This window comes from Aquarana catesbeiana, linkage group LG04 (assembly GCF_042186555.1).
Source record: "Aquarana catesbeiana isolate 2022-GZ linkage group LG04, ASM4218655v1, whole genome shotgun sequence".
Classification (NCBI taxonomy): Eukaryota; Metazoa; Chordata; class Amphibia; order Anura; family Ranidae; genus Aquarana; species Aquarana catesbeiana.
Window position 1 is genome coordinate 245,174,949 of NC_133327.1, and position 16,810 is coordinate 245,191,758.

A 16,810-nucleotide genomic window follows, 5' to 3' on the forward strand; every position below is an offset into this window, starting at 1 on the left:
TATTGTTTGTGACATAAGTCAGACATAACATACCCATGTGGCCCGGCTCACGCAGGAGTGGGCCTTCCTGAAACAAAAACAATACAACAAACCAAAACCAGGAGAATGTGCTGGCTAATACATAGGTGCATGTTGCCTCTTGCTCTAGTCAAATCCGAGTAAATAGTGCAAAAGTATCAAGTCCCCTTATCTCGTTAGGATATATTCAAAGTAGCAATATTGAAATCCCGTCCCCCCTATCCTCCAGCCCAAACTCAAGTCAACAAGAGTTATGAAGCTATGAAGCCAATTAACATCCTGCCAGCAGTGGTATTGGCAAGATTCTCCACCAGTCCCATCAAGCAATCTCTTCTTTACAGGGCTGGATAGATTAGGTTTAGAATGTGGCTGAGTAGGTTTAGCATTGGATAGGTTTTGACTGAACTTCCACTTTAATATCAGCTGAAAGGGCTTCTTATTGTCTGACTGTACCTACTGCAGTTCACATGTCTTGCACAGACACATTAAAAAAAACTTTCCTTATTTTTTTTTTTCTTCCCTTAAGCATGAGTACATGCATGGTTCAAATACTGATGCTGTAATAGCTTGTCTCTAGCATTACACTCTTCATTCAGCACTGATTGCCAGGTAGTGGCATAGATTGGCATATCTGGGCCGGGGTATAGGATAATAATCAAGGTCCTGTGCTTTAATCCTGTTCCCACTGCTCCAGATCTTGACCTCCCAAGTGATCAAACTCCCCCAACATGTAAAACACCACTACCTCCATACTCCCTTCTTCCCCAGTGCTTAAAACACCCTTCCCTCTTCTCTTAGAAAAGTTATTTAGCTGCACACTCAAGGTGAGATTGAATATGGCCAGGTAAGCTCTATGCATCCCCAGGAGAAAGTGCCTTGTTGCTCAGGTTAATAAACATACATTGTCACACAGAAAAAAAAAAGTAAGTACACCCTTACATTTACCATGACTTAAAATTTATGAAATTAGAATCCGGTATTCCAAATTAAGTGCCAATGATTAGAACCTCCTTAGGGATGAAGCATGTGGAACCTGTTTTATTTAAAACGCACCTAAACCCCAAAGCAAAAATATATTGCAGTTTGACAATCCTTAGAGCATATAAATAATAATGTAGGCTCCAAATAACCATGCCCCCTGATATGTTTCATCCTGCCTACCGGGGCTGAGTCATAGAGGTGTCTAAGAGGTGACTTTACGAAGCACCAGTGAGGCGGGTGAAACTTGTGAGTAGGAGAAGTATAGGCTGAGGCCGCTTCTCACATTACACTTGGAACTGTTGGTGTGCGGTGTGACAGTACATAAAAAAAGGAAAAACACAAAAACAAAAAAACACTAAATGAAAAAAATACATTACTTTTAATATGCCACTATAGAGACACACATCTTCTTATTCAAAAAAGAAAATCTTTTTTTTTTTTCACCAAACCACTCAATGAACAAATCTGAGATTTCTGCATCGCCACAATCCTGTAATATTATACAAAATGTATTAAGCTGAAATCACGCCACTCATCCCTACTAGATTTAAGTAAATGTAAAAGAATTTAGGGAATTCAAATCTCACTTTTGCTGTTTTAAATATATAAATATTGTGTATTGTGGGAGGCGTATCATGTTTGGACTGATTAACACTGGCTTCTTATGAAGGAAAACCATTGCGCATAACATTTGCGTATTTATAAAAGTACAAAGGGAAATTGTCTACCTCCCTGTATTGGAAAATTTACAGTATATCATTTGTTCTTTCTATACATTTGTAAACAATTTAAATATTTAGCTTTTTTATATAAGCATTCTTTTAATGTTTAACGTTAGGTTGTAATACTTTTTTTTTATTTTTGACCCTTTGACAGGTCATCACTGGAGCTTATATGGCATTATCAGATGTTATAAACTTTATACTAACTGTGTTTCCAGTATGCACGTCCAGCTACAGAGTGAGAGCAAGTATGTAATACATTTTATCTAAAGCCCAATAATAATAATAATACCATTCTGTCACTAACTTGTACTCAACTTAAATGTGATGTGAACACTTAGGAGTCTGCTTATAAAATATTCAAATAGCTGTTTGTTCCTGAACGCTGCATGTAAATTTGTTCTGTGTGAGTGCGGCAAAATCGAATGTTCTTAGGCTATATTCTCTGCAGATTGATTGTTGGGCTACATGCACACAGGCGTATTAAAAAAACTCCTATCTGCACTGGATATTTCTGCTGGCAGAAAAGTCTAGCATACAAAATGCTAGTTTTGGTGTGTAAGTAAGCTTGTTTATGTGTGTTTACAGGCATATGGTGTTTATCTCATTCTGCTGGTCAGAATAACGGAAAATTGATATCAATACACACTATGGGTTAACTGTTCCTCATTAACCCTCAGGACCACCTTCTTCCAGTGTTATAAATCCCTGTCTTCCCCTCCCCCTCCCCTCTCCCTCGTGTTCTTTTGTAGCGGCGACGGGCCACCTAGGGAGGGAAGCAAAGTTGTGCTGACGTGAGTATTGATACGGTGAGTATTGATAACAATTTTTCGTTTTCATGGTCGTCTTCCTGTCAGCACACTATGGTATATACCAAAGTCAATATAGGGTGGGAAAGAAACGACAAAGACTTATAATTCAATGTTTAACCACATTTTTAATTAACTAACTGATCAAAGGCGTCAAAACTACTGCCGCTCCAAACGTCGAAGAGCTAGCGGCAACTACATCTAGTTTGTAGCGCCGAGCAAAAGTCTCACAGGAGCTCCAGCTAGCATTCCTGCATATGTCTTCCACCTGGATCTTTGCTACGGACGCCCAAGAAGCTGCCATCGCTCTTGTAGAATGAGCCCGTATAGTCTGCGGAGGAGCAAGGCCCTGTTGCTCGTATGCCAAGGAGATAGTCCTTGTGATCCAGGTGGATAAGACCCTTGATGGTGCTGCCTCCCCCTTCTTGGGATGAACAAACTATTCGATTTGCATATCTGTTGTGCCCTCTGAAGATATGTTGATAACAAGCCGACCATATCCAGAGGTCTCAAATCTAACTGGTTCGCCTGCTCTGGAGGTTGTGTAGCAAGGTAACACTGATTCCTAGTTCATGAAAACTTGATACTACCTTAGAGGCTAGAGCTGAAGAGGGTCTCAGGATCACTCTTTCCGGATAAATAATGCAGAATGGTTCTTCACAGGATAAGGCTGCTAATTCCGTTACCCTTCTGGCCGTTGTAATGGCCATCAAGAAGACCAGCTTGATTGTCAGAGACCCCAGTGTGCATGAGTCCGCCGGACTAAATAGGGGCTGCAACAGTGCTTTTAGGACCATGCCCAAGTCCCAAGTTGGGAAGAAGTTCTTCCTTGGTGGCCATACTCTTATTGCGGCTCTGAGGAATTGTTTTATCAAAGGTTCCTTAGCCCATCTATGTCCGGTGAAGCAGGACAGGGCTGACACTTGGACTTTAATCGAGTTGTATGCCAAGCCTATAGTTAGTGCTGTCTGTAGAAATTCCAAAATATTTACGATACCCAGAGTTAATGGGGAGAAATTATGCTGTAATGCAAAGTCCACAAATCTCCTCCAGATCCTGAAATATGTGGTATTTGTTGTAGACTTCCTTGCCCCTAGTAAGGTAGCAATTACTTCCTCTGAGAGGCTCTGTGCCTGCAGTCGTGCCGATTCAACAGCCAGGCCATCAGCCGCAATCTCTGCGTGTTGGGGTGCATCCATTGCTCCTGCTGTAACAGATCACTCCTGAAGGGGAGGTGTACTGGTGGGGCTGATGCCATCTGCAGGAGCAGTGGAAACCATGGCCTCCTGGGCCAGATGGGTACAATTAAGATGGCATGCACCTCTTCCTTCTCGATCTTCAGTAAGGTCCTCATGATTAATGGGATTGGAGGAAACAGGTACACTAAGGGAAACCGCCACAAGATCGAAAAGGCGTCTTGGGCTATTGCCCCGTTGTACCCGAACCTTCTGGTACTTAAGCATTCCCTGGTGTGGCCATAAGGTTTACACTGGGTGTCCCCCATCTGGCGATAATTGGTTGAATATAGCGACTGCCAATTGCCCATTCTCCTTGGCTGGGAAATCTCCAGCTCAGGCGGTCCGCTATCTGGTTTTGACTGCCTGGAATGTACACTGCTGTTAAATCTTCCACATGAGTCTCGGCCCAGTGAAGAATTTTGGTTGCCACCTGGAGTAATGCCAGACTCCTGGTTCCCCCTTGTTGGGTGATATATACTACCGCCGTATGGCAACCAAAGCTTGACTAGAGCTCCCTGAATCATCCCCTTGAATGCCATCAGGGCCATGTATGCTATTTGAAGCTCCAGTACATTGGAGTGTCTGGTTTCCATCATGCTCCACTTGCCTTGAACCTGCTTGCCGAGGCAGTGAGCCCCCCAGTCCTGGAGACTGGCATCCGAAGTAATTACAATCCAGTCTCCCGGGCTGAGAGGCATGCCCCGGGACAGGGTTTCTTGCAAGGTCCACTAGTTCAGACTCTGTTGGATTCATCCCGGTACCCAGATCTTCTGGTCCAGTGACCGGTCGTCCTATTGTCCCAGGAAGGACATCTGGAAAGCTCTCATATGGAATCTTGCCCAAGGTAACGCCGGGAGAGCTGCGGTGAACATCCCCAACATTTTCATGCAGTCTCTTTCTGACAGTGTCGGAGCCTCCATTACCCTGTAGACACAGACTTTTAGTTCGGCTACTTTGCGATGTGGTAGGAGAATCCCGCCTGACTGCATGTCGAACACCATGCCTAAATACTCCATCCGTTGGGAAGGAATGAGATTGCTCTTCTGACTGTTTATTAGCCATCCAAAGTTGGACAGGATCGCTATCACCTTGTCGCGTTGTAGTGTCAGCTGTTTGCTTGAACGTGCTACGACAAGAATGTCGTCTAAATAATGAAAAATCTTTATTCCCTGCAATCGGATAAATGCTATAGTTTCCAAAAGGATCTTGGAGAAAACCCTGGGAGCTGTGTTGATGCCGAAGGGCAGACATCTGAATTGATAATGTCTTTCCTCTATTGAGAATCTGAGGTACCTTTGATGATGTTTGTAGATTGGGACATGTAAGTAGGCATCTGCCAAGTCGATCGAGATTAGCCAATCTCATTGTTGAACTACTGATGTTATTGTATATATTGATTCCATCTTGAATCTTTTGGGCATGAAGAAAAGATTTAGGGACCTCAAGTCCAGCATTGGTCTGAGCTCTCCAAATGCTTTGGGTACTAGGAATATTGGAGAATATACTCCCTTCCCCTGGCACTCCTGTGGCACTGACATAATTGCTTGTTTCCGAGATAATTTGGCAACGTATTCCTGCAGGCACTTGCGTTTCTTCGGATCCTGTGGATAATGAGTTTGAACAAAGATGTTTGGAGGTTGCCTTTTGAAATTTTATCTTCTATCCATGTTTGACTGTCTGTCGGGTCCAGCAGTTCTTCACATTTGCTGTCCATTCCCTCCAGTATCTTGCCAACCTGGAGGGTTTGGACGGATTGACCATTAAAAAAGACTTTTCAGACGTTTTGGTCGCCTGTCCTGCAGTCGACTTCACTTTGTGCAGAAAAGAGCTCTGTGTACCCCTCCATTGCGATCTGTTGTATTCCTGGCCTGGTTTATATGACCTGGCCTCGCGGCCCCTTCTGGAATCAAACTGACTCGACCGAAAAGATTGCTGTCTTTTTTTAGAGGTCTGAGGTAACGGGCCTGACTTTCCTGCTTGATTGCCTCCTCCAGGGTCTTTCTGAACAACATCTTACCATTGTATGGAAGATTGCATAACGCCTGTTTAGATGCCGCATCTGCAGTCCAATGTCTGAGCCATAACGCCCTCTTTGCGGTCACTGCGTGTGCCATCACTCTCGCCATTAATCTTACCAGATCATCAACAATTCGGCCAAAAAGGCTGCAGTCAGGTTGAGTTCCTCCAGTGCATCAATAACTTTAGCTGATTCCACTCCAGCCCGCAGTGCTGTTTCCACATTTGAAACCCAGACTTTTAGGGCTCTTGAAATTGATGATAGGGCTATGGATGGGCGAGAGGCTGCTCCTGCAACAGCATAAATTCTTTTAAGATAAACTTCTGTCTTTCTATCCATTGGATCTCTAAATGTTGTGGAATCCTCCATCAGGAGGGAGACATGCCGTGCAAGGCGTGTAGGGCTGCATCTATCCCTGGTGCCGATTCCCAAAAAGAGGCATCTGATGGGTTAAAGGGATAGAGTTTACTAAAGCCATTTTGGATTTTCGCCTTTCTCTCTGGCTTCTCCCATTCATCCTCTATCACTTCCCGGATTTCTTCCGTAAATGGGAAGGATGGTCCTTGTCCTTAAATTAGGAAAAAATCTCTTAACCTTCTCTGGAGGTTTTGAGTCCTGATCCCATTCTATGGCCTCCTTTATGGCCGTAACATATGGCTCAATCAGACGATAGTCGAACAAATGCTCGGGCATATCCTCTGTCTCTGATGAGGAACCTGATAAGGTCTCACAGATCCTTGATGATCTTTGCCTTTGATCAGTGGAGGTGCCTGGTCTAGGCTCCTCTTTAGAGCAGGATGCGCTGGAGGCTAGCTGCATACTTTCGGTCACTGCCTCCTGTATATAATCCTTAACCCTCTGGGCTTCTGCTTCCTTATCCGTGGCCACATCTTTTATGCATTCGGCACATAGAAGTTTCCCGGCAATAGCTGGTGCTGCGCACGCCCAGCATAAGCCCTCTGCCAGTCTACCGGACTGTAGTGGTTCTACCGCTGAGAATCTACTGCAGCTTGGACCACTAGGAGATCGATCCCTCCGTTTTCCGCAGATCTCCCTGCCTGTTGTGGCTAGCTCAAGGCTACAGATGAACGAGAGAACAATAAGTTAAACAATAGACGCATCCTAGTAACTATCCTCTTCCCTTCCCTTTTTAAAAGGAAAATTTTTTTTTGTGTCCTACCCTTTTAAATCGTCGGCCATCTTACCTGCAGCAAACAAGCTGAGAAGTGCAGGATGACAGAGAGGCCGATGGTAGTAACAGCAAACAATTCAGCCAAACCTGGCTGGAAAGGAAGAGCAAGAGGAGAGTGTAAGAAGCACATAAGTCATTTAAAAAAAGTTTGGGCAGAAGGACCGTGAAATCACCTACCGGAATCCTCTGCAACACACTGCGATTGGCGCCTGGCTTTATGGTGTGCTGGTTACCCCAGCAACGCACGGCTCCTCCCGCTAAGCCCCCCCGTGAGGTAATTCGGCAGTGACCTAGGCTCCAGAGGGGAAGATGCAGGTAAAATCCTCTTCAGCTCGCCACAGTATTTGTTTAGACAACAAATGTCCACAGCCTGGCACAAGGCGTCCAGTGTCATAAGAGGCTTTACTTCTATCCATTCTGGACCCTCCAATCCCAGGAGATGCTCAACCTGGGGGGAAAGGTTCGGTAGGGGGGTGTAAGCTTGAATTCAGTCCGGTGGTCTGGCAACCAATGGAAAAAAACACGAGGGGGGAGGACAGGGATTTATAATGCTGGAAGAAGGTGGTCCTGAGGGTTAATGAGGAACAGTTAACCCATAGTGTGCTGACGGGAGGACGACCAGGAAATTAATGTATTCTAGCCATTCAGCTCCACTCCATCTATTTTTGCACTCAAATAAAAATATTGAAACATTTTCAATGGTATATTTAACAGATCAAACAGGAGCAAATAAGTTTATTGCTAGGGTGTACATACACTTCAAATAAATAGACAACAATTACATTTATAATTTAGCTGGTTTACCAAAATATACAATACAGGAAACAAGGGCGATCAAAAAAACACAACTCAACAGCCAACAAACATTTAAAGTGGGGCCACTGGAATCTCATGGGGGCTGCCATATAAAATACGCTCACCATTCAGGTTGGGTTCACACTATTGCAAATTGGATGCGGTTTCTCCGCATCTGATTCGCAATAGCAGGAGATTTTGACTGGCTCTATGGAGCCGGTTCACATATCTCCGCTGTGGCTCCAGTGCGAATTTGCACAGGAGCCCTGTGCATCTTTTGGTCCATTTCAGGTCCAAATTCAGCAAAAAATTTGGGCTGAAACCGGACCTGAAACAGTGAACGGGGATGCACCGGACCCCTGCTGTGAGCCGCATGCGGAGATAGTGTGAACCCAGCCTCAAAAAAGCAGAACAGAACATTTATTTTTAAAAAGGAAATATAAACGTATATATTATAATATATAAATTACATATGTCATTTTATATTTATGACGTAATAAAATATTCTTGTTTTTTTTTATTTTTTATAGGTCATCAGCCTTCCAGAAGAAAAAGGCACCGCAAACCAGTCCTATCTGCCCTTACATACTGTGTGATGATAAGTTTGGGGTACTACTCTCTATATGTAAAAGCCCCACTACTTCCTGAAGTATCTCATGGTCCTCAAAGAAAGCTGCTTGGGAGTGTACTGCAGGTAAATGACCCAATTCTTTTCAAGGGAGGTCATGCAATGGGTAGACAGTCAGTGAACCGCAAGGACATTAAGCAAATGGTGAGAACCATACTACGTCAAGGTATAGCCCAAGTAGAGTGTTCATGGAGACCAGAGGGAAACTTGGGTTGGTAGTAGGAAAGTTGTGAGAGAAGGATAAAGAGAGGAACACATGAAAGAGAAGACAAATGACCAGAGAATAAAAAAGACATGACCCTATACCTATCTGAAACCCTTGTTAGGATAGTTTTTTAGACTGTATGAAGGCACGTCTGGTTGGTGTGTGTGTTGTAACTGATGAGATCAGCTATGGATGATCTACAGTTTGGATGAAGTTTCCAGCTCCTGGAATTTGCTTTTCTAATAAAATCATGTATGGGAAAGTATCAAAGGCTACAAGTCAGTATATTTTGTTTCTGCCTAATACTCTTGTCTGGATAATATTACGTTTACCCAGAAAATGTGCACCAAACATTGTTTAGTTTCAGTACTGTGAACGCAGGAAAGAGATTAAGCTAATGTTTCAGTAATGCATGTTACTCATAGGTCTTATTCTCTGAAGAAAGGCTTGCAGGAATCTTTTAATTATGAACTAGAAATCTAAAACAGGATGCTCTTCATTTTTGAGAAATACCTTTTACCTATTAGTTACAGCAGCTGTCAGCAGTATTTAATGAACAGTACGTTCATTCCTTCTCCTTCCAAAACACTGCTCTCTTGTTATTCTTTTTAGTGGTACTAATACATTAACCTGGATGTGGAATATTTATCTTCAGATCAGTAATAACAGAGTGCTGTAGAATTGATATCAGTTTTGCAGCGCAAAACCAAAGCTGAAAGGTAGCCTAAGATCATTAAAATATAATTTCTGATTTGTTGTTGCCCCTCTTTGTTACCCTTTTGTTACCAGAGTTAATTATTGCCTAGATGCCTAGGCAGAATTTAGTAGAGTCGTTATGTGTTAGCTAACTTAACAACAGCTCAACTACTTATCTGCATACCTAATTTTTTAGGGACATATAGGAATTTTATATTGTACGCTATTTTAATAAACCCCGTTTTTTCAGTTCATTTGTACCTAATTTATTATATACAGTATAGTATTGATTTAATTCTGTAATTGTATTTGACAGTTACAATATTAAGCTTGAAGTTGTCCTTCAAGGTTTGCCTGTTTATTTTGTCAGTGAACCTTTTAGCCTGTGATCTCATATTTAGGAACCACTACTGCTCCCAATCTTTAGTGGGGACTTTAGCTGTAAGAGCCAGTTGTGAAAGAAGCGGCTGTTGACTTTCAAGGAAAGACATTCATTAATGTATTCCCCAGCATGATGCTGCTAATGCTGATAAGGGATACAGTATGGGCAGGAAGGGGTTACACAGATTTTGGCATGGCATTTCATACACAGCATCAATTTACAGCTGACATTTCTGAAATATTTAAAACAGTAATTAATATGGCTATATATATATATATATATATATATATATATATATATATATATATATATATATATATATATATATATATATATATATATATATGTATATATATTGCTTTTAGACGGGTTTCTGTAGAGTGCCAATGATAGGGATGAGTCGAGCACCCCCTGGTTCGGTTCGCAGCAGAACATGCGAACAGGCAAAAAATTTGTTCCAACGCGTGAACACCGTTAAAGTCTATGGGACACGAATGTGAAAAATCAAAAGTGCTAAATTTAAGCGTTAATATGCAAGTTATTGTCATAAAAAGTGTTTGGGGACCCAGGTCCTGCCCCAGGGGACATGTATCAATGCAAAAAAAGTTTTAAAAATGGCCGTTTTTTTTTGGGAGCAGTGATTTTTATGATGCTTAAAGTGAAACAATAAACATGAGATATTCCTTTAACCACTTCCCGCCCGCCCTATAGCGGATTGACGTCCGGGAAGTGGTTCCGTTATCCTGACTGGGCGTCATATGACGTCCAGCAGGATAACATGCCGCCGCACGCCCCCGGGGGCGCGCATTGCGGCGATCGGTGGAGCGGTGTGTCAGACTGACACACCGCCCCACCGATCTTGGTAAATAGCCTCCGGCGGAGGCTCTTTACCACGTGATCAACCGTGTCCAATCACGGTTGATCACGCTGTCAATGGGAAGAGCCGTTGATCGGCTTTTCCTCACTCGCGTCTGACAGACGCGAGTAGAGGAGAGCCGATCGGCGGTTCTCCTGACAGGGGGGTCTGTGCTGATTGTTTATCAGCGCAGCCCCCCCTCAGATCACCACACTGGACCACCAGGGATCGCCACTAGGACCACCAGGGAAGGGGCAACATGTGGATGGCCAGGTATGTACCCCATGGCCATCCACATGTGCCCAATCTTTGCCAATCAGTGCCCACAAATGGGCACTGATTGGCACCATTATGTTACAGATCTGCCCAGCAATGCCCCCAATATGTTTTATCAGTGCCACCTGTCACTGCCCATCGGTGCCACCTGTCACTGCCCATCGGTGCCACCTGTCATTGCCCATCGGTGCCACCTGTCAGTGCCCATCTGTGCCCATCAGTTCCCATCAGTGCCCACTTATCAGTGCCCATCAGTGCCACACATCAGTGCCACCTACGAGTGCCCATCAGTGCCACCTACGAGTGCCCATCAGTGCCGCCTATGAGTGCCCATCGGTGCCGCCTATGAGTGCCCATCGGTGCCACCTATGAGTGCCCATCAGTGCCGCATACCAGTGCCACCTATCAGTGCCCATCATCAGTGCCCGTCAGTGCCACCTCATCAGTGCCACCTCATTGGTGCCACCTCATCGGTGTCCATCAGTGCCGCCGTATCATTGGCCGTCAGTGCAGCCATATCAGTGCCCGTCATTGAAGGAGAAAACGTACTTATTTACAAAAATTTTTAACAGAAACAAAGAAAAACTTGTTTTTTTTCAAAATTTTCGGTGTTTTTTTATTTGTTGCGCAAAAAATAAAAACCGCAGAGGTGATCAAATACCACCAAAAGAAAGCTCTATTTGTGGGAACAAAATGATAAAAAATTTGTTTGGGTACAGTGTAGCATGACCGCGCAATTGTCATTCAAATTGCGACAGTGCTGAAAGCTGAAAATTGGCCTGGACGGGAAGGTGTCTAAGTGCCTGGTATTGAAGTGGTTAAATTTCGTACCTGGGGGGTGTCTATAGTATGCCTGTAAAGTGGCGCATTTTTCCCGTGTTTAGAACAGTCCCTGCACAAAATGACATTTCTAAAGGAAAAAAAGTCATTTAAAACTACTCGCGGCTGTAATGAATTGTCGGGTCCCGGCAATACAGATAAAAGTCATTGAAATAAACGGCATGGGATCCCCCCAGTCCATTACCAGGCCCTTTGGGTCTGGTATAAATATTAAGGGGAACCCCAAACCAAAATAAAAAAAAAAAAATTGCGTGGGGGTCCCCCCAATTTCCATACCAGGCCCTTCAGGTCTGGTATGGATATTAAGGGGAACCCTGCGCCATTTTTTTTTAAATGGCGTAGGGGTCCCCCCAAAAATCCATACCAGACCCTTATCTGAGCACTTAACCTGGCAGGCCGCAGGAAAAGAGGGGGGGTGAGAGAGTGCCCCCCCTCCTGAACTGTACCAGGCCACATGCCCTCAACATGGGGAGGGCGCTTTGGGGTAGCCCCCAAAGCACCTTGTCCCCATGTTGATGGGGACAAGGGCCTCATCCCCACAACCCTTGCCCGGTGGTTGTGGGGGTCTGCAGGCGGGGGGCTTATCGGAATCACCTTGGGACAAGTCCTTTATTAAAAAATTTAAAAAAAAGATAAAAATGTCCCACGAAGTCCATTATGTGGACTCCGCCGATGGACCGAAAAATAAAATAAAAAAGATCCGCCTCCATGGGAGGCACCCGCCATATGACGCTTCAGCGCCGATGACAGTTCTTTCATAACTGAGGGCGGGGCCACATGGTGATGCCACGGGGAAGCCATTGGGAACTCCCCATGTGTCAGAGGGGGGCGGGGTCACCCAGGTATGTCACCGCATGGCCCCGCCTTCAGTTAAAAAAACCTGTCATCAGCGATGAAGCGTCATATGGTGGGTGCCTCCCATGGAGGCAGGTCTTTTTTATTTTATTTTTCGGTCCGTCGGCGGAGCCATAGAAGATGATGAATGGACTTTGTGGGACATTTTTATTTTTTTTTTACTTGTCCCAAGGTGTGTCTTGTGTTTTTTTTTTTTTTAAACTTTTGACATTTTTTTGTGAAATGGTATGGGTACAATGTACCCGTTACCATTTCAAACAGGGGGGCGGGATCTGGGGGTCCACAGACCCCCTCAACCACCGGGGAAGGGTTGTGGGGATGAGGCCCTTGTCCCCATCAACATGGGGGTAAGGTGTTTTGGGGGGCTATCCCAAAGCACCCTCCCCATGTTGAGGGCATGTGGCCTGGTACGGTTCGGGAGGGGGGCGCTCTCTCGTCCCCCCTCTTTTCCTGCAGCCTGCCAGGTTGCGTGCTCGGATAAGGGTCTGGTATGGATTTTTGGGGGGACCCCCACGCCATTTTTAAAAAAATGTTGGCGCGGTGTTCCCCTTAAAATCTATACCAGACCCAGGTCTGGTATGGATTTTGAGGGGGACCCCTACGCCATTTAAAAAAAAATAATTGGCACAGGGTTCCCCTCAATATCCAAACCAGACCTGAAGGGCCTGGTATGGAATTTGGGGGGACCCCCAAGCAATTTTTTTTTTTTTAAATTTTGGTTTGGGGTTCCCCTTAATATTAATACCAGACCCAAAGGGCCTGGTAATGGACTGGGGGGATCCCATGCTGTTTTTTTCAATGACTTTTATCTGTATTGCCGAGACCCAACAATTCATTATAGCTGCAAGTAGTTTTAAATGACTTTTTTCCTTTAGAAGTGTCATTTTGTGCAGGGACTGTTCTAAACATGGGAAAAATGCGCCACTTTACAGGCATACTATAGACACCCCCCAGGTACGAAATTTAAAGGAATATTTCACTTTTATTGTTTCACTTTAAGCATTATTAAAATCACTGCTCGTGAAAAAACAGCCATTTTTTTGCATTGATGCATGTCCCCTGGGGCAGGACCCAGGTCCCCAAACACTTTTTATGACAATACCATGCATATAAGCCTTTAAAATTAGCACTTTAGATTTCTCCCATAGACTTTTAAAGGGTGTTCCGTGGCTTTTGAATTTGCCGCGAACACCCCAAATTGTTCGCTATTCGGCGAACAGGCGAACACCCGATGTTCGACTCGAACTTACGTTCGAGTCGAACATCGGCTCATCCCTAGCCAATGATGGATTTTCCAAGTTGGCTGCTAGGTTGCAAAGAAAAAGGCAGTCCACACAGATGGTCCCACATACCTTCTGTATTATCGTCGATGTACATGGTTCAAATCAACAGCCCTCTCGCTCCCTGAGAAGCGCTATTGATTGAAGGATTGTTCAGAGGTGGGGTCAGACCGATGGATAGCCAAACTGCTGTGTTCTGTGTCAGAGCTGTGGTCAAATTTTCCTTAATTTTGCCAAGACAGGGTATTTTAAACTAGAAGTTTGGAGTTTATAAACAAACACACATACTTACCATCCTGCTGCAGCATCGGTGTGATGCTGCAGCAGCATGTGTCTCCTACCGACTCTAAGCCCCGAGACCACTGATTGCTATGTTCTCAGTCAGCTCTGTCAGTCACCACTCTCTGCTTTGCCCTTCCAGCGCTCACTGGAGCGCTGGGCTAAGGAGGGGGCAGGCGCAGCTGGCTTAGACTCTCAGCCATGCACAAAGCTGGAGCCTGCTGTCAATCGGTCATCTGGGAGGATGCAGACAATATTCCAGAGCCTGGCAGCTCCTCTGTGACGTCAGCCGACAGTGGATGTTAGCCCAATGACAGCTGATTCTGGGTGACCTAGAATAGAAGTATAGCCAAATAAGCTTTGGTAATACTTCTTTTAACTCTTGCTGCAGTGCTAAGCAGCTAAAGAAACCCCCAAAGAGCAGCATGTTTATTACTGTGTATGCAGCCTGGCTGAATTACAGTATTAAATCAAGACTTTAATTGAGCTTTAATGCCACAAAGCAGATTAACATCACTATTTATAATTATAGGTCATGTGATCATGGGTCAAATCATAACTGTCCTCTCACAACTGCTATGGCCCCCTTGCTGTTCTATTCCATACTCTCTAACCCAAGCCTTTAATATCTCCCATTTCACCACCACCTTTCCCTCCCCTATAAAACATGCACTGGTTACCCCCATACTTAAAAACCACAGGACCCTACCTGTTTGAACAACTTAAGACCCATTTCTCTGCTCTTGTTTGCTACTAAATGTCTTGAACGCTTTGTCCACAATCATTTTGCCAACCCACTCCAGTCTGGCTTCCCCCCACAACATTCCACTTAAACTTCCCTACTAAAACTCACTAATGACCTACTTACTGCTAAAACCAATGCTAATTACTCCATACTCATACTCTAAAGCCCCGTCACACGGTCGGACTTTGTTCGGACATTCCAACAACAAAATCCATGGATTTTTTCCTACGGATGTTGGCTCAAACTTGTCTTGCATACACACGGTCACACAAAGTTGTCGGTAAATCCGATCGTTCTAAACGCGGTGATGTAAAACACGTACGTCGGGACTATAAACGGGGCAGTGGCCAATAGCTTTCATCTCTTTATTTATTCTGAGCATGCATGGCACTTTGTGCGTCGGATTTGTGTATACACGATCGGAATTTCCGACAACGGATTTTGTTGTCGGAAAATTTTATATCCTGCTCTCAAACTGTGTCGGAAATTCCGATGGAAAATGTGTGATGGAGCCCACACATGGTCGGAATTTCCGACAACAAGGTCCTATCACACATTTTCCGTCGGAAAATCCGACCGTGTGTATGGGGCATTAGACCTCTCTGCCGCCCTTGACACAGTTGACCTTCCCCTGCTTGTCAATAAACTCCACTACCTTGGCCTCCGCAACTCTGCTCTTTTCTGGTGTTTCTCCTAACTATCTCATTGCATCTTTGTTGTCACCTACAACTCTATCTCTTTTGCTCCTTTTCCTTTTTCTGTTGGGTTACCCTGATGCTCTGTTCTTGGGCTCCTCCTATTGCCGCTATTCTACCTCTTCCTGGGCCAGCTGATAACCTCCCATGGCTTCCAATAGCACCTCTACACCAACAACACCCAGGCCTACCTTTCTACTCCCCAGCTCACCCCCTAAATCTCCTCATGCATTTCAAATTTACTGAGAAGCATATCAGTATGGATGTTACACCATTTCTTTAAACTTAATCTGTTTAAAACTGAACTTGTAATATTTTATCCTTCCCAATCTCCTCCCCTCATGACTTTACAGATGAGATTAATAGCATAATAATTAGTCCCTCCACACATGCCAGGGTGCTAAGTGAAATCCTAGATTCTGACCTCTCCTTCAGGCCCCACATCCAATCACTTGCTAAATTTTGCCACCTTAACCTCCACAACATTTCCAGAATCCCCCCTTCTTTTTCCAGAGCGCCGGGTGCACTGGAGATCGTGGCCTTGTGTAATTCAGCGGCGCTCACTCCTCCTCTTCCCTCGGAGACAGCAGGGATAATCCAACACTGTGTAATCCAACACTGGCAAGGCTGCAATGATGGGAAAGGTGAGGCTGCAGATGGGCACTGAACAGGCTGCATTGTTAGGCAATTTAATGGCTGCAGATGGGCACTGAGCAGGCTGCATTTTTGGGCAATTTAATGGCTGCAGATGGGCACTGGGCAGGATGCATTGTTGGGCAATTTAGTGGCTACAGATGGGCACTGGTGAGGCTGCATTGATGAGCTCTGACCCTAATTTTGCTTCAAAGTTCTTTATTTAAAATGTAAGTTTTTTTCCTGAAACTTCCCTCTTAAAATGAAGGTGCGTGTTATATGGCTGTGCGTGTTATACGCTGATAAATACGGGTACATAGGTCAATCTGTACCCATTTTATGTTTCCATTTACTGAAACGGTACTGCTACCTAAGGAAAGCAGTGCAGGCATGTGAGTCCAGCTTTTCCTTTATTATTTTTCACCCTGAAGAAATACCATTGTAAAATGCACTACAAGAAAGTGCATTTACAATAAAGTTTGAAACATCCAATTTGCTGCCAACATTGGTTTTAACATGGGATTCATAGTACTTATTCTTATTCTACTGCAGTTGGCACCTGTTATACTCTAAAAAAACAGTCAATAATTTATAGTGCATTGCTGCACAGAGTTTAAAGAACCATTCACATCATGGACTGCCAATACCCCAGTGTAGCTTACAATATA

At 44.3% G+C, this 16,810-nt stretch overlaps 1 protein-coding gene across 1 annotated transcript in view; it reads left to right on the top strand.

Annotated features, from left to right (window-relative positions):
* Positions 1-16,810, top strand: part of TMEM44 (transmembrane protein 44) — a 79,034-nt gene that overhangs the window by 14,311 nt on the left and 47,913 nt on the right. The window contains exons 3-4 of the mRNA XM_073626349.1: positions 1,876-1,969; positions 8,303-8,466. Of these exons, the coding sequence (XP_073482450.1) occupies positions 1,876-1,969; positions 8,303-8,466 (258 nt within the window). The remainder of the gene's footprint in view (positions 1-1,875; positions 1,970-8,302; positions 8,467-16,810) is intronic.